Source organism: Mirounga angustirostris, unplaced genomic scaffold (assembly GCF_029215605.1).
Source record: "Mirounga angustirostris isolate CCGP_5_RB_7025 unplaced genomic scaffold, mMirAng1.0.hap1 SCAF_3, whole genome shotgun sequence".
Classification (NCBI taxonomy): Eukaryota; Metazoa; Chordata; class Mammalia; order Carnivora; family Phocidae; genus Mirounga; species Mirounga angustirostris.
The window spans coordinates 76,041,042-76,064,244 of record NW_026991711.1 but is presented as its reverse complement, the minus strand read 5'-3'; the positions used below and the strand labels follow the sequence as shown (position 1 = coordinate 76,064,244).

Genomic DNA, 23,203 nt, shown 5'->3' with positions numbered 1-23,203 from the left:
ACAATGTCACGGCCAATTTGAAAAAGAAACCAGAAACAAATTCCAGAACTTAAAACATATAGCAATTAAGAAGTTGGATAGATGTAGCATATTAAACACAGCTGAAGATAGAATTAGGAAATTGAAAGACAGACCAGGTAGAAGCTATCTAGAATGAAGGACAAAGGATGAAAGAAGAGAAGGGAAGGTAAGAGACACAGAGATACAGTGAGAGGTCTAATATACATTTCATTGGAGTCCCAAAAGGACACTGGCCAGCACAATATTTGAAGAGATAATGACTCAAAATTTTCCAAAACATGAAAAAATAATCCTCAGATCTAAGACTCAATAAATTCCAAGCAGGCTAACTAATAAGTAATCAATAAGATAAACAAATCTGCATCCAGATGCATCATAGTGAAGCTAAAAAATAAGAAAGATAAAAGTTTTAAAAAGAATCAGGGCAGGAGGGAATAAAAACAGATAACCCTCAAAGGAGCAAGACTCAGATGAACTGCTGGCTTTCTGATAGCAACAGTGAAGCCATAAGGCGGTGGCTCAGTTTACAGAGTGTGATGAAAGAGCTGCCAACAGAAGTCTCTACCTGATGAAAGTGTATGCTCTTAAAATGAAATGAGACATTCTCATGATGAAACATTTAAAAAAAAATAATGAATGAAATAAAATAAAGACTTCATAGGGAAATGAAAACAGAGAGACTCTTGAGCAGATCCATATTGAAAGAAATTCTGAAGGTGATCTTCAACCCCACAATGAAAGTGAGAGTGTGGGAAAGAATAAAAAGCAATCAAGATGGCAAACATACACTTGAATCTTAATGAATACTAACTATATGAATAATAAAAATTATACATATACATATAAAGCAAAGAACATACAGTTTCCAAACTGAAAATAATAAAAAATGGAATAATAAACAATGCAGTAATAATAGATATCAATAGAAGAATGCAAGAAAGGAGAAAAAAGAGAACATAAAACAGGTAAAACAAGCAAATCATATAGTAAGATGACTGATTTAACAGAAATGAATTAGTATTTTACATGAGACATAAATGAACTAGGTGATCCAGGTAAAAGACAAAGAATATCAGAATGAGAAACAATATACTATGTATAAAAGACACACCAAACATTTAAGGATATAGTAAAAAAATGGAAAATATAACATGCAAGCATTAATCAAAAGAAAACTATGAGGGCTGCCTGGGTGGTTCAGTCAGTCTAACGTTTGCCTTTGGCTCAGGTCATGATCTCAGGGTCATGGGATCAAGCCCCAAGTTGGACTCCCTGCTCAGTGGGGAGTCTGCTTCGCCCCCTCCTTCTGCCCTCCCCCCACTGATGCTCTCTCTCTCTCTAAAAAATAAATAAAATCTTTTTTAAAAAAGAAAGAAAACTAGGAGCTTTAATAAATCAGGCAAAATAGATTTTAAGCAGAAAGAGTATAACTAGAGATAATCACATCATAATGATGAAAAAATTAAATACCAGGAAGATATAATTAGCCTAAATTTGATATTAGCAATATGGCCTCAAATCTATAAAGCAAAAATTGACCATATTATAATGGAAAATAGACAAATCCACAATTATGGCAAGAGATTTTTAACACATCTTTTAGTAAATGGTAAGTAAGCAGACAAAAGATCAAGAAAATGGCCATTGCGGGGTGCCTGGGTGGCTCAGTTGTTAAGCATCTGCCTTCGGCTCAGGTCATGATCCCAGGGTCCTGGGATCGAGCCCCACATCGGGCTCCCTGCTCCGCGGGAAGCCTGCTTCTCCCTCTCCCACTCCCCCTGCTTGTGTTCCCTCTCTCGCTGTCTCTCTCTCTGTCAAAAAATAAATTTTAAAAAATCTTAAAAAAAAAAAAAAGAAAATGGCCATTGCACCTAACAACTAGTAAAAACACATTCTTTTGAAGCACATATAACATGCTTACTATGTTGACCAAATACAGGATGATTAAGCAGGTCTCAATACATTTCAAAAGATTGAAATAGTACAGAATATGTGTTCTGACTAAATGTAAGAGAAAGAGTCACCTGTTAGACCATATTAGGCTATATTTTAAACTGAGTAATCATGACAATGAAAATACTACATGTGAAAACCTTTGGAATGTAACTTTAAAAGTATTAGAAGAAGGTTTATAGCCTTAAATGCATATTTTAGGAAAGACAAAATGTGGAAAATTAAAAATTAATGAGCTAGGCATCCACCCAAGAAATAAGAAAAAGAACAACAAAATAAACATGGTGAAAGTCGGAGAGAATACTAATAGTTCAAAAATTAATAAAAAGAAAACAAACACAAAAAAGAGAGAATCAACAATGCCAATGGTTTGCTCTTGGAAGATGAATGAGATCGACAAACTTCTCATGGGACTAATCAAGAGAGAAAAGAAGACACACACACAAAAACAATGTAAGTTAAACATAAGTTTAACATGATTTACATGATCTTAAAAAACACACACAATCTGAAAAATTGATTTGAAGAGAGATTTCAAAATTTGAAAAATCCCACCAACATAACAGGGCTTATGAGAACAATGGGATGGGGCAGAAACTCAAAGGTCAGGAAGTGGCCACTAACAAAATGAACACGTGAATGATGAGTCCCACAGGAGATCCCTTGCACAGCCAAGGGAGGCCATCTCGGTGCATGATCACAGAGCAAAAATAACCAGCACAGTGCTAGCCCGTGGCACATGGAGCATAGGACTGGGTATGATCTGACACAAGCTGGAGGGAGGAGGGGTCCTTGCATTCAGGCACTTGATTTTATGTTCTTCGTATAAAACTAAAAGGCTCCTTCTTAGCTAAGCAGAGGGCTTTCTTCTTTTCTGTGCTGTTTACAAGTCAGCTCCCACTATTTTGGATCGCCTTGCTTAGAAAAAGATCTCCCGTGAACCCATCCAACATCCACATTACTTGTTATCACTCGCCTATTTTCCAATTTGCTCATGATGAAAAACACATATTGTAGCAGAACAGACTATGATGAGAAGGAAAATGAGAACATGGTTAAGAGTCTTGCATACATCATAAAAGGGCATCATCAACATTTTCATCCCAACATGATGCGATCTGCTCTCACTCTTGAAGCTCTATATGCTCTCACAGGCTCCATGGCTTCCAGGCTGAACTGGGACACAGGATTCATGTCCAGTTATTCCCAGGCCAGCTATAATGTTCATCCAGCGGCCCGATCCCCTCATGATCAGGAAAGGTGGTGCCCAGCTCTATGTCCTGAGGGAAATTCCCCAAGAATAGTACTTTTACCTTCTTCTCCCCCATTCTGGCTACCTCTTCTCCTCTGGCACTCCCATCCTTCCCTCTTCCAATGGAACCATAATCCCTCAATGAGCTTAGGCTTTATCAAGCAAGAGCCAGATGAGGGGTTAAGGCAAATTTGTATCTAGTAACATTTCGTTCTATTCTTTGAGATGTATATCAAATGCAGTGGAGTATGGGAGAAGATGTACCTCTCTGTCTGGAGTAGTCGTGAGAAACTTCCCAGAGCAATTAGTGCTCCAGCTGAGACTTTGAAAGATGTGCAGGAATGTTCCAGGCTGGTCAGCAGAGGAGACAGACATTTTGAAGATAGGGAAGATGTATCTGAAGCTAGAGAAGGAGGAATGGTGGGTAAAGTACAGGAATCACAGGGACGTGGGTAAGCCTCTTAGGTATTCTTGGCAGGACCTGGTACCCATGAGTCACTTTAGTAAGAAACAACCACCAAAATTTAGAGAAGCATCGAGAAGAGTTTGAGCTGTATCCTAAAAATTTGCAGTCTTTCCCCTTCCAAGGACGTGGGTCTCATAATTAGGGAGTGAAGAGATGAGGTTGTGAAAATGGTCTTGACTGTCAAGTCATAAAGAGAGGAAGCACACAAGCTAATTGAACCTTCCTCCACATGCAGGACTCCTTTCTGAAGCAGACCTGATAGATGCTTATCAGCTTCCGCTTAAACATTTCCAGTGATGGAGGGGCCCATTTATCAGAATCCCTGTGTCATTGTTAGCAGCTCAAGGTATTAGCAAGATAGCCCTTATACTGAGTCAAAACTAGATAGCCTCTGTGGCTTTAGGTCACTGACAGTGTTGCCCTTCTGGGGATCATAGATTAAGTCTGATCCCTTCTCCCACGTGGCAGTTTTAAAAATGTCTGCAGAAGGCCATCATGTCTTTTCTCTGGGCTTTGTCCGGTTCTTTCCCCTATTCCTCAATTTATCATGACTAATAGACCTTCCATTTGACTCTCATCCTTGGATGAGAACTGCTTTGTTAAAATCTGTTATTAGTCAGGGTTCTCTAGGGAAACAGAACTAATAAATATACATTGGGGGGTGGGGAGAGAGAGAGACAGAGAGACAGAGACAGAGATTGATTGATTGTAAGGAATTGGCTCACATAATAACAGAGGCTGGCAAGTCTAGATCTGCAGGGCAGGTGGGTGGGCTAGAGACCCAGGAGAGCTGATGCTGCAGATGAAGTCCAAAGGCAGTCTGCTGTAGAATTCGTCCTTGCTCCGGGGAGGTTCGTCTTTTGTTCTATTCAGGGCTTTGGCTGATTGGATGAGGACCACCCACATTAGGGAGGGCAATCTGCTTTACTCAAAGTCCACCAATGTAAACATTAATCTCGCTGAAAAACACCCTTGCAGAAACATCCACAATGATGTTTGACCACCTATCAGCTCCACAGCTCAGTCAAGTTGACACATAAAATTAGCCATAACAGTGTCTATCTTGAGAATATGGTGCATAAACCCGAACACAGCAAGCCAGCCGCATGACTGCAAAGCCCTGTGGAAGGTGGTGTATTACATCATCTTACACTCTTCACATACCTCTGGGGACAACGTGGACTGATCCATCTCTATGCTCCTCAGAGGCAGATGATCATGGGATCTGATGGGCATTATATACCATCCCGTTGCTCTTTTTCCCATCATTCTGACCAGATTTCTTGAAGAATATCTACATGCATTGCTTCCATTTCTTCGTCTGTTACTCCTTAACTTCTTATCTGCTTTCTATTTCCACTCACCATTCCCTTAGCTCCCCAATTTAATAGGAGCTATGGCCTGGCATGCCCCTGACCCCCCCTGCAGCACTGGACACTATCACTATCCCCGGCCTGGAAACTCTTCCCTCCCTTGGCCAACGTGATCCACCCTCTCCTCCCATTTTGTTCAGTTCAATAACTTGCAATGGCTGTGTGTCACCCACTGCTGGGTGCTGGGGACAAAGGAACTGCTCAGACCTCATTCCCCTTCAATTCTCTCAACTCTGTCTCTCTTCAGGCTCTTCCCTTTCATGGTATAGAAGAAGAAGCACGGTAACATATAGATTGCACAGAACTCCATAAAATATGAATTATCCATTAACTAAAGACTGAGCTACTACAATATGCAAGACACTGTAAAGGACCCACCCCAAAACAACTAAGATGTAGCCTTTCACCTTTGGGAATTAACAGTCTAGTAGTAGGGGTAATAGACATGTTCACAAATACATATGTTATCAAGTAGAAGGCACAAGAGCTCTTAAAAAGATTTAATTATATGCCTTAAGTCAAGGTCAAAGGAGAGAAACCTGCTTATGGTCTCAGGCAAGTGGCATCAGAGTTGAAACCTGATGTGAGTGTAGGATTTGGCCATGTGGAACAGAAGGAAGGACATTCCAGGCAGATGCAACTACATAAAAAAGGCACTCACAAGGTGAGATGGAAGGTCCATGGGGCCCAGAATGGGGGCAGCTGTCAGGTTCATGCTAAACAGTTTGGCAGTTTTTTCCAAATATTCGACAGAGACTCAGTGTAAGGTTTTTTTTGGGTAGCAATGTTACGTGGTGAGCAACATGCTTTAGGAGGGTCCTCCACGAGCCACTGAGATGACCAGGCTTGAGCAGTGATGATACCAGTTCAGGTGGCAGCAAACGGGATTGAATCATAGGGAGGCCTGGGGAAGTGGGAGGACAGCGCTAGAGCACCGAGCAGAAGGAGGATCTTCAGGGATGGACCAGCTGGGGAGGAGGAAGATCAAGGTGAGTTCTTGATTCAGAAATTCAGATGGTACTGCTTGTAACAGAAGTGGGGCATTTAAAGCTACATGTAATGATGACTTCAAGGAAGAGGGAAGACTTTCTCACATATAAAGGCTGGGTATCCAAAAACTAGCGCTTGTGCTCTGTGTGCAAATGAGGTACCACTGAGGAGATGCACTTTTGGATTCTGGACTGAATGTCTATGTCCCCCCAAATCACATGTTGAAGCCCCCATCCTAATATGATGGTATTTGGTGGTGAGGCCCTTGGGAGGTAATTAGGTCATGACAGTGGAGGTCCCATGAGGGATTACTGCCCTCAAAAGAAGAGGGCAGACTAGCTCGCTCTCTGCCACGTGAGGACACAGGGGGAAGGCGGCTGGTTGCAACTGGGAAGAGCCCTGACCAGAACCAGATCCTACTGCCACCCTGATCTCCGACTTCCGGCCTTCAGAACTGTGAGAAATACATTTCTGTTGTTTAAGCCCCCCGTCTGTGGTACTTTGTTGTAGTAGCCAGAGCTAAGACACAACTAATGCCCTGAATGAATCCTTTCCTGCTTGAGATGCTCGTAGGGGGTTCTGCTTCCTTCCCTGAACCCCAGGACACCGTGTGTACCCTCATTTCATGGTGGGAGGAACAAGTGGAACCCATGCCACAGCCAGGAACACTAACCCCAAAACACAGCAGAAGATGTACCACAAAGGGTTTATAAAGGACGCGTCTGTCAACAGGGTCAACTGCAGCAGAAAAAGTAGGGAATGACAATGAAGATAAAGTAGGCATGGCAATTCGAAAATCACCTCGGAGAACACTGTCTTGCCGGGGGGGAGCCAGACTGCAAAGAGGAGCTGGAGGCTGAGGAGGCCTCTCAAAAGGTTCTGGAAGGAAGGGGGTCAGTCCATGGCAGTGTGGGGACACAGATGAAGTGTCTTACAACTTACACTTGTCACAAACTAAAGCTACTTAATCATGATCATTTGAAACCCAAATGGCCTTTGAAGTTTATAAACTGTGAACATTATTTAAAACCCCCTTAAAATCAGCAACTTTTAGTTTGTAGGGGACGTGAATATAAAATCATCTGTCTAGTTTTGAGTTTCTCTGGTTCTTTTGGGCAACAATCACTTGTTTATTCTGGAATCCTTTCTTCATTCATTTCCCGGGAGTGGACTTCCTTACTTGGAAGTGGACGCAGGCAGACCTGTCCACGTGACTTGCTGAGTGTTCATTTCAGTCTTCTTGTTCTTACCCGTCACTTTCCGCAAGAGCTTCCTGAACACCTACTTGCCCTTCGCGTCCTTGTCTGACTTGCAACAACACACCGGAAGTCCCTTGATTCTTTAGCACCTACTGACTACACTGTTAGCAACTTGAGGGCAGGATTCAGATTTTATTCATCTTTGTAATAACAGCACCCAGCACAGTGCTTAACAAGCAGTACATGATTCAGTCTGAACAAGTATCAGCTGTCCTGAGAATCTACCCACGGATAGGCGTGAACGAGACACATACGCATACTACACATGTCCCACATCCTATCGCGCATGTTTTTACGTGTTCCTTCGAAGTGATTCTCAGGAGCTCAGCTCCTCTATGTACCGTAGGGACTGTACAATTGCGCCCATCACCCCCAGCAGGACGTTCATGTTGCTCTCACAGAGTCCACTTAATGTTGTCAGGAATACATTCCCCTGGCCTTTGACCTCTCAGGAGCTATGGGGCTTGCTAAGTATTTTAACGTGATGTTTGCTGATCAAACCAAAGAACTGCTGGCCAACAGTGATGAGTGATCCCCCCGCGTCCTGGAGATGTGTTCCACGCAACCCTCCTTTACATTCACGACTCATCGCTCTGAAAGCACTGTGGACAAGCGGATGGCCACCTATTGTCCTAGTCTGTGCAGGCTGCTGTAACAAAATGCCACAGACTGCATGACTCAGCAACAACAGAAATTTGATCCTCACGGTTCTGGAGGCTGCAGGTCCGAGATCATGGCATCACATTTGACATACAAATTTTGGGAGGACACAAATGCTCATACCATAGCACGTGTTCTGGCTCTTATTATTATTATTATTACTATTTTTAAAACTCTCCAACCTAAAAAGTAAAGGGACTTTCAGAACACACAGTGAGCAATAAGCTTGCCAATAAAGACCGTCTGTGGTATGGAACTGGCTTATTTCATAAACAATCTGCAGACTATTAGAAACATATTGTGCTACAGAGTTGTTTACACTGCTTATCTTTCATCGTCTCTGTGAGCATTTATGATCTTTGCTCTCAATCTACATGCTTTTTCTGTTAACAAATTGATAATGCAGGTCTCGCCTCTTCTGATGCATGTGTGTCCGTATCTTTGAGTGAGCGCATAAACTTGGAAGACGCCATAGTTGTCCTCGCCCTTCCATCCCCACCTCCTACAAGAAACTGAAAAGGTGGCTGGAGGAATGCAGGCATATGTGTAGGGAACTTCCTTCCACCTGGGCCCCCGTGGAATCAAAGGAAAGGGCCATTTAGGAGTGCGTGTTTTCATTTGGGTCAATGACCAGCTCTTATGCAGAAAATCTAGTGGAAAAATCCCGATCTACTTCCATTTTTATAGGCTCTCTACCAAGTGTCACTCTACTGAGGATCACTTCACCCACCCCAAAGAATCGCTGTAGGGATAAAATATTTAAAAACAGGAACAGTGCGTGCGGAAGTGCAATTAACCACAGACCGAGGGATTACTATGCTGATGCATCTGGATTTCAGAAAGGCACCTGACACAATTCTTCATGATCTTTTGTGTGTGTGTGGATAAGATAGAAAAATGTAACTGGAGCTCACAATTGCTGGATGATCTTACTCAAAAGACGAAGATTAAGTAATGTATCAACTTGAGAACGGTCACTAATGGCCCACCACTGCTAGTGCCTAGTTCTTGTTTGCCCACATTGTTTTCTAAAATCAAGCTTGAGTCATGATTAGATGAGCACATGGATGGAATATTTACCCAATTCCTCCATGCCACTGCCACACAGTTTAATACCAAGTTTTGTCAATGAATATTCCAGAATGTCTCTGTTTTTCCTCACCATCCTATCCCAATCTACCCTAATGCAAGTCCTTGTCTTTCTGGGTCTGATGTTTTAACATTACATCATATTCTATTTCATCTTCTATCTGTCCATGGGCCTTGGCCTCCTCAAGCAGAAAGACAGTGTATGATATAAGGTTCTGTGGCCTGTGTGGGTCATGTGACCATGCAACACTCTTTTGGTGTCTACGTGTACACCTAAGAGTCTGCAGAAAATAAGTATGTTCCCTGAAGACTTGTCTAAAGTGGGAAAGGCAGCAGACGAGGAGCCAAAGAAGCTGTCTCTAGTCCTGCCTCTGCCAGTGACCAGCTCTGCGACACTGGACAACTCACCAAGCCTGCTTGCCTCACTAGTAACATAGTTATGATATCTGCCTGTTACCTCCTAGGTGATGAGCACCACGTGAGCTAACTATATGACACGGTTCTTGGTAAATTGAAAAATGCCACATACATGTCGAGCACTACTATTATTAATATTTTATCTCAGTCACTTCTCCCAAATCAGACTAAACCTTGAGTACTAATACAATTTTTGACCATACAAATTGTTCCCTGTATGTCCCAGAGATATTTTCTGAATTTGCTTCCATCAGCCAAGCATTTCTTCAGAGTTGGAAGAATGCTTTAAATTTGGCTCTGTCATGAATATTACACTTTCTGTAAATTTTAAATTATTAAAATTAACACACTGCCTACTTTAAAAAGTTTGGGAATAGAAGAAGAATGGAGAAAAATAAAAGGCCAATATCCCAACACTAAAGATAACCACATTAACATTTTAGTCATTATCCTACAGGTCTTTTTAGTGTTTATATATTCACAAGTACTTTAGTTGGATTTTTGGAAGCTGGTGGTATATCATAACTACAGGAGAGAATTTTTCCCAGTGGAACTGCTGTGCACTTATGGGCTTATTCCCATCATAAGGAAAAGCATTCAGAATAAAACAATTTGCTATTACGATTTATCCAGCTGTTATTGTGAAAAGAGGCAATGACCCCTCTGCATTCTGGGAAGCTCCGTAGAGATATCCTTTCCTTTGATGCTTGGTCTAAATTACTTTTTCTTTTAGCCATTTTTGAAGAAAGGTACAAAGCTGGGATGTTTCCTGAGCCCTTGTATATCTGAGAATGCCATTTTGCATCTCGGCCTTTACCTCTCAAAACTACTTTTTTTTCATTGTCCTGTGGCATTTAATGGAGATGCACAATTGCATTCTGGGATCACTGTAATTTTTGTTCCTTTCTGTGTAAGCCTATTATTTCCAGCTGAATGCTTTAGCAGTTACTTCCCACTTTGGTGAAAAATGTCATCGATAGGTACTCCAGAAAAGGGGGTGGGGGTCCTATAATCAAAGGTTTAGGAAATATTGGTGCCTATACGCAATGCTAGAGTGTTCTGTAATTGTAGGATTGCTACCCTTCAACAGTCAGGATTTCCCAAATGTATTTCACAACAGGACGCTTTTGAGCTCACAGAGCACTAAGGAACAGTTACCGGGAAGAGTCCTGCAAAGCCCAATCTGTGATATGCTGGCTTATAATTTTAATTATATTTATAATTAACCTTTCAAAAGAAAAGGCAGATTGTGTCTAGGCAAGGGTCTCTTTTCACTGTTTTCTTTGTTCTGGTCTGGAATGCAGGATTCTTTTTTTCTTTCTAAAAATTGTTGTAAAATATACATTACATATAATTTCCCATTTTAACCATTTTTAAGTGTACAGCTCAGTGGCATTAAGTACATTCATGTTATTGGGCAACCATCAGAGATTCCCTTTTGAATTGCACACTCATTTTTTCTTTCCATCTTGAAAGTTTCCTTAAATTCACTGAGTAGCATGTACTCACCAGAGCACCTACAATGTGCTAGATGCTGTTTTGAGCACCTGGGAAGACAGGAGGACACAAGAATTTATTTTTTGTTATTGCCTTTGATCCAACTGTCCTGGTTTCATCCTCAGGAATTCTGTCATCTGGAGGAGGTGGCTCTCCACTCTGCTTCCTGGCCCTCAGCTCTCACCACATCCCTTTGACCTACATTCTGAGATGTTTCTCAAGTTTGACCTCAACAACTTTGCTCTTTTCTGCTCGGATAATGCTTTAAACCGCTGGACTAATGTTTCTGTTTCTCTGCATTTCTTCCTTCCTTAGTCCACCTATCTTCTTTTTTAGCTTATCCTATCACCTGATTTCTGCTCACCCTTTCTTCTATGGCTTCATTAATACTGTGTTTTCTGAAATCTCACTAAGAATACCAGAGAGGTTTTCTACCATGTGCTTTACTTCCTTTAACAAAGAATTTTCCAGGTTATGGTCTTCCAGGCGATCTCTCCCCTTCCTTTTTTCTGAAGAATGTTTGCACATAGGTTCCCCACAGATTTTTCTCCTTCCTCACCTTCAGCTGAAAAGGGACTGGTAAACCCAGAAACCCAGAGGTTTCTCACTGTTGGTGGCGCCTGCGAGCTTGTCAGGGCACCTTTTCAGAATTATTTATAACTGACTGGCAGGTCGATGTCAATTTCTTCAAGTCCATTCCCGGAACAGAGTTAACATTTGTGCCGTGCAACTGTCAAGTAACATCTTCCCTCACCTTGGCTCAGAGACCGTGAAGAAAGGGGGTGGAGCGCAGACACAGCTACATTCTTCCTGAGGCACTAGGATCAGGGCTCTTCCTGTGGCCATCATCCCCCCAAGTCTTATCCTCCCTGAGAGGGGGCTCTACTGCCAGGCCTACCCTACTTCCTGCCCACGTATTCTCTGGGAGATGCAGTTTCCAAGTGTTCCCGGACTGCGAAATTCAAATGGGGAGCAGCCCCGTGGCTGAGGTGAAAGCACCACCCAGGTGGTGGGCCAGCAGGTCAGCTCTCTGGCCAGTACACACTTTGGGGTTCTCAGTGCAAGCAGGAGGTGGGGACAGAATGAAAGGTCTCCCCCTTGCTTCCAGGGGGATCCGGCACGCCTGGGTCACTGACATTTCTTCATCTATTTCTGGGCTTGTAGAAATGCCTCCAGATCCTGTGCATCGGCTGGACATGTGTCCTAGTTGTGGGGATCTCAAATCTACTCTTTTTGCACCATCTTTGGTCATTTAGTGGGAAGTCGAAGAGGCTGCTAGCAGATGTCATTTTAAGCTCAAGTCTATAATTAAATTCTTGACTTTGATGGTGGGAAAACCCCACTGAACAATTTCTTTTCTATTATTAACACACATACAATATGCAAGAATGTAAAGCAGATGGGTTCAGGATGAAGCCAGACACGGTCTGAATCCCCCTTTCCTCATTTATGCTGGATCTTGGCACATCACTTGGTAATTGCACTTATCTTTGTACATTCATAATCAAGCCAGAAAAGCACAAGTTCAAATCCTCTCTGTTCTGAGTCCATCTGTATAGCCTAAGCACTCAGAGCAAATCAGTGCAGTCAACTGTAAGTACTCTGGAAACCATACTTGCTCCAAGCACATTTTCCAATGGTAATCATTCAAAAGAACTACACTGTGTAACTCTTCCGAAGACTGTTTCAAACTAAAATAAGTTTGCTTTTAATTAAGTCTCTAATTTAACCAATTAGAGATCGATGCAAGGGGAAAAGTTCAACAGGAGACTGGTTGGCTTAAGGAAGTGCCCATACCTTGAATTTAACAACACTAGGCTCTAGTTTTTATTAGCTCACTGAGTAGATTTCCATATGTTCAAAAATCTGCCAAACAGGCTAAAAGCCAGCATAATTAAAACAAATTATTTATTCCAAGTTCCATCAGTATTAGGGTTTTCAGAAGTTATTACAGAAGTGAATAATGAAATCAGAAACGAGTGTTCACAGCTGTAGTATTTACAACATAGTTCATATCTACATGGCCTTGATTTAAAAGAGCCAAGGTGCTTCCATCATTCAGAATCCATGAGGAAAGTTTCAAAGTCCGGATCCAAGTCGGAAACAAGGGCATTTACAAAGTCATCGATAGAAGGACACTTCTGAAGCATACCTGCAAACAAAGAAAAGATCAGCCAACACATCCACTTGCAGACAATAAAGAGGGACAAAGACACTATACACGAGGGGAACATTCTGGCTTTCTGAAATGAGAGCTTGTATGACCTGCTTACGTAAACGCTACAAAAAGTCATGAGTGAAAAAAATTCTTGGGCAGTGGTGGGTGGACCCTGAGGCTACTTATGATTTTAATAGAGATTTAGGACCAAATTCGTTTCCCAAGAGTTTTTATATTGCAGATATTACTATATACTTATAGTGATGTTAGGCTGAATTTTTAGTTATCTTTGAGTGCACTGGTTCAGAACTTAATACGTTTAGTTGTTTATCAAGTTTTATTATCTAGTTTCATACACTTTAAAATCAATTAAATGTTATTCTTTTGTGGAAATCTTGTATCAGAATCAAGTTATTGGCTTTCCTCCAGACTTTCCTATCTTGGAGAACTCCTAGCTTTGCAACTTTCTAATTGAATAATGAGGAAGTCACTTAACATCTCTGGTACTCAGATTTCCTCATCCAACATTCAAGGTGGCTATCAAGATAAAACAAGAAGATGTAGTAGAAAACAATGAGGCATCGTGTCTAGCACATATTAACAATTCAGTAAAAAGCTAAATCTATCTCTACTCTTCACTCCAAAGAAGCCAAAGACACATATTCAAGCAGTCAACCTATTGCCTTGACCTATATTCTTGGCAGATAATGGTAACTCCAGGGTTGGACAGGGCTCTATAAACTGGCATTTAATTTGGGGGTGGATCCCATAAAACTCATTTCAACACGGAGACATTAAAAGATTGCTAGAGTCTTCTATTACAATCTCAACCTTTAACGCAATTCAGTATATCTTGAGTATTTGCTGTGTAGAAAGGATCAGGCCAGGTCAGTCAAAGACGAACAGGCTACATCACAATATGGATAACTGTAAAAGCTAAAATTATGAAGTGTGTCGAAGAAAATACCTTTACTACTTTGAGGCAGGCAAAGGTTCCTTTGGACAAGAAAGTAATAACCATAAAAGAAAAAAATTGCAATATTGATTTCATCAAAATAAGAAACTTCTATTCTTTAAAAAAAACAATGAAGAAAATAGGTAAATGACAGAATGGGAGAAAACACTCAACATAATATATATCTCACATTAGATTGGTATCCAAAATATATAAAGGACTCCAGCTTATCATAAAAAGAATTTTAAAAAAATTAAAATGGACAAAAGATTTGAGTAGACCTTTCACAAAAGAAGACAACCAAATAAACACAACTAACAGGTACTGAGAAGACAGAACATCATTATCATCTGGGAAAAGAAAACTGAAACCACAAAAAGATACAACACACCCACCAGAATGGCTAAAATTACAAAGACCAAATGTAGGCAAGGCTGTGGGCCAGCCTGCATTGTCACACATCAGTGATGGAAGGGTGAAATGGTACAACCACTTTAGAAAAAGATCTAGTGGTTTCTTATAAAACTAAGCACACACCTACCCTATGACCCAGCAATTTCCTCCTAGGTATTTACCTGAGGGAAATGAAGGTATGTCAACAAAAAAGGACTTTACAACCCTAAACTGGAAATGACACAAGTTTCTATCAACAGGATACGGATAAACATACACGGTATATTCGTTAATGGAGTATCACTCAGCAACAAAAAGGAACAATCCACTGATATATGCAAGAACATGGATGAATCTCAAAAAGTCTTACACAGAGGAGTATATCCTGTTTGATTTCATTTATAGGAAGTCCAAAAGTTGGCCCAACTAATCTGTGCTGAAAAAATATCAGAACAGTGGATGCTTTCAGGAGTGGAGATGACAATCAACTGAGAAGGGACACAAGCCAACTTTCTGGTGTGAAGGTAATGTTCTATATCTGGATAGTGACTGGTTACTAAGGTGCATACTTGCGTCAGAATTCATTAAATGCTACATTAAAGATTTACGCATTTCACTGTATATAAATTTTATCTAAAAAAGAAAAGTAAACAAGTATGCGTATAAAAATGTCTGGGTAAAATGTACTGCTGTCTGACATGTGATTTGAAAAATTACATATATTATATATATAATATGTATACATGGTGGATTGATGGGCTGATGGAGGAATGGATGGCTGGATGTGTGACAAAGACAACAAAATGTTCATTGTAGAATCTAAATGGCAAATACATGAGTGTTTACTGTGCTAGTCATTCAACTTTTCTGAACATCTGAAAATGTTAAACATAAAACATCGGGGAAAAGTCAACTGTGGGTGTTAACAGCATACAAAGTGCAACTGGTGGGAGGAGAGAGGGTGGAAGATGAATTCTGATGAGCGATTTAGAAGGCTTTGTGGGGGATTGGGATCTGAGTAGAAACTTGAAGGATTGAGAAGATTCAGGTTCAAATTAGGGCCCTCCAGGTGGAGAGGACCACGCAGGAAGGTACCAAGGTGGGAAAAGGCAGAATGTATACTGACCACGAAGTGGTCTAGGGGGGCGGGAGGAAGGCTGGAGGAGGCTCTGGGAGATATGTTTCATGAAGACTCTAAGGTTTGGAACCAGAGTGACCAGGATGGGAAGGTAACTGAGCTAGAGCGCTGGAAGAAAACCGATAGCTTGTCACGTTTAGGTGCCAGGGGGGTGGCTCCATGTACAGGCCACCAGGCCTCAGTCAGCAGTGAGAACAGAGAGCTCAGAGGCGGGCCCAGGATGGGACACACAGACACGGTCATTCCCAGTGGTGAGAGAGACCGTGTGGGAAACTGCCCAAGGACTGGCTTGTGTGGCAGACATAAAAACAGTAGCTCCAAACACATACTCGTAAGCCACTAACTAGACCTGGAGTAGTTAAGAACAATAAGAATATTGTAATATTTTCAACTGTGGACCAAAATAGTTTCATCCTCATTCAAGTTCAAATTCTACTATCTCCATTCAGGAATGATCTGAGAGAGGCGCCCAGGTGGCTCAGTCATTAAGCATCTGCCTTCGGCTCAGGTCATGGTCCCAGGGTCCTGGGATCGAGCCCCGCATCGGGCTCCCTGCTCCGTGGGAAGCCTACTTCTCCCTCTCCCACTCCCCCTGCTTGTGTTCCCTCTCTCGCTGTCTCCTTCTCTCTCTCTGTCAAATAAATAAATAATCTTAAAGAAAAAAGAAAAGGGGATGATCTGAGAAATAAGAAGCAGTTACTGAAAGACAATGTCATTGCTCTGTATTTACAACATGAAAGTTCAAAACACAATTTTCTTTTTACAGTAAAATAATCTCTATGGGTTAAAGAAGGCCTTTCCTCTGATCCAGCTGTGTCACTAAGGATAGAAATGCTGAATCTTTGATAATTGCTAGTGTAGCACGTTTCCCACTGGATCTTCAGATGCAGGTTATTGCTTAAGTAGAAGCAATCTGATTAATAAATCGGGTTTCATGGATTTCCTACACACCAAGTTTCTTAATGCAGGGAACAGCTGTAGGGAAAACATTTAAACAAGGCTTTCAATCAAATGTGTTAACCTATTATACCCTTTTCTTCCTTTTAGTATGTGAAACATTCTATAATTAAATGACTGGTCGTTTATAGTTAAATGCCCGGAACTGTCAGAAGGTAAAACCCGTCTATTTAGAGCCAACCTATTAAGTTAAGCATGGCCTCTTGCCCCTTTGAAGTGGTTCATTTTAACTCGACAAACTGTCAATATAAATATGACCTTGCTCTGTCCTTCTTGGGACATGGACCTAACTATCACACATCCTTCTCCAATTTCCCATCCTCAACCATGCCCGCATCTCAGAGAATGGCAATCGTGGCCACAGCAAAAGCTTTTAAAAACATACACACTCCTGGTATTTTTAAGTCAAATCTGGTCAGCAGTAAATGGTTTGGTAATTTTGTACACCATGTGACCGCTAAAGATGAAGGCCCCCAAAAGAGGAAATCAAGACCCAAAGGGATAAAGAATAGATCCTGAGGCAAGACTTCTCTTGGCATATTGTCATGGTATCCTTGCTTTAATTAGATTTAAATGTTCTGCAAGTGTCAACATGAACTAACTTCTACACAGAGAATTAAAAGAAAAATGCAGTATTTTCGGGCAGTTCCCCAAGTTAGAAAAATTGAAATGAGCTTTTATATGTGTGTATGGTCAAAAAAATTCCAGGAACTCCTTGATTTTTTTAAGAAGCTGACAAAGATGTCCCCTTTGTCTTCAAGTCTTGATCTTAAAGGGTGATGATTAGACCCGCAGTTTCTTGGGAGCCCCTGGGAGCCAGCTTGGGGCTGTTAGGTCCAGAAGTGGGTGGAATTTACAAACATATTTCACTGTGGAAGTCACCTAACTCGGGGAGGGGGTGGTGGCGGGAAGACAGACTGATGTTGCCAAAAGGACTGAAATTGCACAACTACAAAAAGTGTTGACAGCAATGTAAGAAAGACAAAACTGCATTAGGACAGACATTGTACATATTAGTTCATAAAAAGGAAAAGAGGTAGTTGAGTTTCATCTACTCGTCCCAGAGAAAGAGAGAATATATAATGAGTAGTTGAAGAATGATGATTTAATTTATTTTTTTCATTTTACCTGAGAGGCAAATGGGCTAATAAAAGTTGGTACAAGCCAGGACACTTTCGTCTCGACTGCTCTGCTCAAACTAGCATGTTTCATAACCTTGAAGTACGAGGGCAATTATGCTGGGCCTCACTAAAATAAATTATGATATCAAAAGGATTCCAAGACTGACTCTTGAAGCAATAAGGGTTTCCAAATCGTACTATGTGCTCTTATTTCTGATGCCTATTGGCACAGAGCTGGAATAAAGAAAGGATAGATGCCAGGCAGGAGGACCTGACCCCCCACAGCTGGTCTAGAAAGGGTTTATGGGAAAACAAACAAAGTGATAACGGCCGTTATCTGCTGAGGATTCACTGTGCGCCAGGCACCGTGCTAAAACCCACCTGTGAGGAACCTATCTCACAAGTAAGAAAACAGAGCGAAGAGAGGTCAAGAACTCTTACTTTTTTTGTTGAACTGTGAAGGCAGGTGCCAGAGCCCATGCTCCCAGAGCACTGTGATATATTATACTGCCTCAGGCCCTAGAATTTTGCAAAACAACACATTCTAAAAAGGTGCATATTTCAACATCAGCATCCTAGATATGACAAAACCCACCTGTGTGGAGATATTCTGGAGGCTGGGGGAGGGTCGGACAGCTTCCTGATGTCACCCATGGCTATATGGTCCCAACTTATTAACTGTCCCCTTACTGCCTTGAACACAGAGCCAAAATGTCCACTGTTTTATGGGCAGCTGGGTTTTGGTGCTACCGAGGACACTTCACCCACAGTCACAACTACTGAACTGTCCCCGGAGGTAGAGCACAGAGAACATGGGGAGTAAACTCTGCTGAAGAGGCTGGGACCAGGAAAATGGCTCTTCCTCTCCAGGCACGATGCTCAGCCACGCTTGGCTGCCCCTGCAGCTGTAGGCATGATACTGGCAGAGAAAAGTAGCTAGGAGTTCTGCACTTAAGGATGTTTTCTGGGTGGCCTCCAAGTATCTGTGGTAACCCCTTGCAAACAGAAGCCCTTACATGTTGAAGGGGCTCCCAACTATGCCTATTTCTATGCTTTTACCAAGAACGGATTTTGTCGGCTCCAGGATGAGTTGTATATGTGTACAAAGCTGCAAGTTCACGCCCTGTTAGTTTGTGATATGTAATACATAATCTAACCAGGCCATCATTTAAATATCAACACCTTCTTGGCAGATACTCTTTAACCTCTTGAGTGCCTGTCCGGATGTGCAACTAATACAATTCTTTGAGAACATGACAGGGCACCTGGTTGGCAGTTTAATTACACCTCTAAGACAATGTGGCAGAGATGGACTCTTGTTCTGGCCCCTTTTACTAAGCACCTCGAGAATACAGGAAATGATTGGGGCACTTAAAAACATTAGAATTATTTTGAGCCTTGGAAGAGAAGTAGAATAGTTCTATCTCTTCTTTGGGTCCATTTCCTATATTGCTGAACACTAAGCAAGGGTGCCCAATCCAATAAAACTGTGGCTGAGTGTGGCCAAAGTTTAGTGAAAGCAAAGAAGGGTGACTGAAGTAACTAGAAATAAAATCTCTGTAAGGATTTTTTCTTTCATTCACTCACTCACTCACTCACTCACTCACTCACTCACTGTGGACCAGAGTGCCTAAAGTCAACTGAAGGTAGGCAAAAAGATGACTATTTATTAGGAAGATAGAGTATATATACTATACATAAACATGACTAAGAATCTGTTTTATAGAAATATATGACCTACTGGTTCTAAGAGTGTAGTTCTCTGACGAACATCATGTGTATCACCTGGGAACCTGCTAGAAATACAAAAGTTGGGTCTGGAACCCCAGGCCTAACGAATCAGGAACTGGGAGTGGGCTCGGCAGTCAGTGACCCTGATGAAGTGTGAGAACCACAGCCCAGATGGACATGTGGAAACTGATTAAAGTGGAAAATGAGATCGGGTTTCTCTCCACGGGCAACCATAACTTGAAAAGTATGGGGCAAGAAAGATTGTATTAGTTTTCTATTTAACTAAACTAAAAAATATTTGTTTCTCAAGTGAAATGGCAAACAATCTTAGGAAACAAAAGTAGGGTTTGTTTGGGACGCTGTTCAAAGTTATGATTACCAAGCCTCAAGAGAGAGGACACAGCTGGCTGGAAAAGCACCTGAAAGGATCAAGTGGATTTGGCATGAAAATAGTCTGAAAGTCTGGGGGCGGCGGAGGCGGCCAGAAGGGAAGCTGCCACAAGGCACGGAGCTGTGGGAGGAGCATGACACCGTGACGGGCCTTGCTTGAGAGGTCAGTCTCCCAGATGGGAGGCGTGCTTCAGGGGGTGGCGGCAGCGTTTTTATTTTAGAAAAGGAAGCAGAGTGTATTTTGCTTACTAGCAACTCCCTGGGAAACAGTGCTTTGTGTTTTTCGATTATTGCCTCTCTTGTGAGGACAGCTCGGAACACATCTCAGAGGCTTCTTCCATGTAGCAATTCTGACTGTTCTGAGCTTGAGAACTGTAATCAGACCTCTGTCACTAGGAGCCCAGAGGGCCCAGCTGGGGCTCCTTCTCCAGGAAAAAGACCAGGAAGTCACTACAGGAGCCGGTGGTCGGCAAGAATGTCATGAATTGAGGGCGCCTGGGTGGCTCAGTCGTTAAGCGTCTGCCTTCGGCTCAGGTCATGATCCCAGGGTCCTGGGATCGAGCCCCGCATCGGGCTCCCTGCTCAGCGGGAGGCCTGCTTCTCCCTCTCCCACTCCCCCTGCTTGTGTTCCTGCTCTCACTGTCTCTGTCAAATAAATATATAAAATCTTAAAAAAAAAAAAAAGAATGTCATGAATTCTGAAAATGGAGTCATCGTAGGGTGATTCATAGTGGGGAGGTGCTGGATGTTGCTGAGGTCGACTCCCTATAGACTTAGCTCCATGCACCATGGCAGTGAACAGAACCACAGTCATGCCCTACTCCATTTAAGACAGAAAGTCTGGGCGCCCGGGTGGCTCAGTCGTTAAGCGTCTGCCTTCGGCTCAGGTCATGATCTCAGGGTCCTGGGATCCAGCTCCTCCGTGGGCTCCCTGCTCAGCAGGGAGTCTGCTTCTCCCTCTGCCTGCAGCTCCCCCTGCTCATGCGCGCATGCTCTCTCTCTCAAATAAGATCTTAAAAAAAAAAAAAAAAAAAGACGGAAAGTCTGTTCAAACATTTATAAAAAATTAAATGTTCTGGGTACCTGTGTGCCAAGCACTGTGTGCTAAAGACACCAGGCACACAGATATGAGCAGGACATTATTTCTGTTCTTGACCAGTTCATTACTTAATGAAATAATACCATGAAAGAAAACCATGGAGATACATCATGTTAATACAGAACAAAGGTGCATATAAGGTACAGAACTGGTGCAAAGGAGGGAGTGACAGAGTCAGGGGCCCCTCGTGGCACCAGCACCCTGAAGGTGTGGGAAGCCGCTCTTTCTGGGCCCTGCTGGGACTTCTTCTTGATTTTGTGGCCATCTCCATATTGTTCCAAAACATTCTGCTTTGGTAAGCCAGGCTTGGTTCGATTTTTTTCCAAGAAGATTCCTAGTTGATAAAAAGATCAGTTCACAAGTTGTTAAAAGGGGATTTAGTGACACCTGGGGACACCGATATTTTTGTTTGATTAAGGATCAACTTGCTATACCCAGAGCTTGAGCAGGTAATTTTTTTTTCATTTAAATGACTGTCTTTCCTCAGATTCATAAAGTCTAAGTGATATACAGCAAGCTTTACGTCAGATTTCCTCTCTCCAAGTTCACTGGGGAAGAAAGGAGGGTCTTCCAGGCCAAAGAAGAAACACAAGTATTCCTCTGCCTCACCATCTTGGCCAGGTGTGGTAGGAGTGTGATGGGAGGTCTGCTAAGAAGCAGGGTGGGATCATCTCAGTAGTGTTTGGGTCCTCCTGAAGCTGGTTCTTTCCTTGCTGAATCAAGGGGGAAAAAATCGCCCTTACATTTGTGGGTTTCAAAGGTGCAACGAAAGTTCGTGGATTGGATGTGTGTCCAAAGCTGTCGAGGAAAGCCGAGGCCTAGGTGTTGCATATTTGGGTGCCAGGTGGATGTAGACCTGATATCTATGGGACTGGCACGGTGTTCAGAGCCCAAGATGGCCAGGGACAAATAGCAGTTCTGTTAAAAACCAAAGCTAAAAGCCAATCATAATCTTACATTGCCAGACACTGGTACTTGGTTTAAATTATATCAGTCAAGTTTATAGTTAGGACCTACAGGTGTCATTTATTTAAGGGTCAGGCTGGTGGACCAAGAAAAGCTATAGGCTCCCAAAAAGAAATGTCCTGGGAACTCCCTACTGGGACCAGAGCCTGCTGGTCAGAGTCACTACCATGTGGTTCGATAAACAGCCTTGGGGGCAATGTGCAGGTTAGGATTTTAGGCTGAGTGGAACATTACCTGGTTCGGCATAGCATTTTATAACTTAAATTTCAATGTAGTTCTCCTTTTCTGACTACACAAAAGTTTTCCTTTGAAGGGTTGCCAAGGAGGAATAGAGAGGTAAGATAAATTCTTCCTTTTCTAAGCAAAACTTGAAATGCCTCTAAACAAGGTACTGTATCCTGATGGTTAGAGCAAGGGTTTGGTGAGCAATTACCTAAGATAACCAACTGCTTAAGATGCCTTACACCAGTCACTTCACTTCCTATACCTCACTTCTGCTAAGAGCCATCTGAATGAAGGTAAAATGTTAGAGTGTAATATAATGTCAGCAGATCATAAAATTGGCAAAGTGTCATCTACTTTGCTAGATTGCTATAAGAATTTAAAAAGATAGCACATTTAAGACAGAAAATGCTCCATAGCTGATAGCAATAACAATCAGATCCAAAGGTTTAAGGAAAACCTACTTCCCAGTTCAGTGAGTTAAAGGATGAGGTTGTTTATTTACTTATTTATTTATGTGCACAAGCTCAATTCCCAAACATTGGTCTACGATTAAGTATTTAGGATATGATCATCAAACTCACAATCACAAGCTAATTACCCAGCTAATGAATCACTGTTTGCTTTACTTTTTTCTACTTTTTGCCCTCTGCTTTTTAGGAGATAACTGTTTATCTGCTAAAAGAAGGAAACAAAAAATGCAACTAAAATCGATCTATTTTTCTCCCTTGTTAGTAGCTGTGAGAAAAGGTTTATCAAGAAGAGATCACTGGGATGATGGGAAAGTTCTGGAAGTGGACAGTGGTGATGGTTACACAGAATTGTGAATATACAACATTGTGAAGGCCACTGAAACACATATTTAAGAATGGTTAAAATGGTAAATTTTTTATCATATATACTTTTTTTTTTAAAGATTTTATTTATTTATTCATAAGAGACAGAGAGAGAAAGGCAGAGGGAGAAGCAGGCTCCCCGCTGAGCAGGGAGCCCAATGCGGGACTCGACCCCAGGACCGTGGGATCATGACCTGAGCCGAAGGCAGACGGTTAACCATCTGAGCCACGCAGGCGCCCTCATATATACTTTACCACAG

At 42.0% G+C, this 23,203-nt stretch overlaps 1 protein-coding gene across 3 annotated transcripts in view; it reads right to left on the bottom strand.

Moving 5' to 3' along the window:
• Window positions 1-12,868: 12,868 nt before the first annotated feature.
• MIPEP (mitochondrial intermediate peptidase) overlaps window positions 12,869-23,203 on the bottom strand; it is a 190,280-nt gene continuing 179,945 nt past the window's right edge. For 2 of the 3 annotated variants that reach the window (XM_045869192.2, XM_045869193.2), the window contains one exon: window positions 12,869-13,129. In XM_045869192.2, the coding sequence (XP_045725148.1) occupies window positions 13,032-13,129 (98 nt within the window). In that variant the 3' untranslated portion in view covers window positions 12,869-13,031. Of the gene's footprint in view, window positions 13,130-20,849; window positions 21,254-23,203 lie in introns of those variants that run through there. The other variant, XM_045869191.3, reaches the window with a different exon arrangement.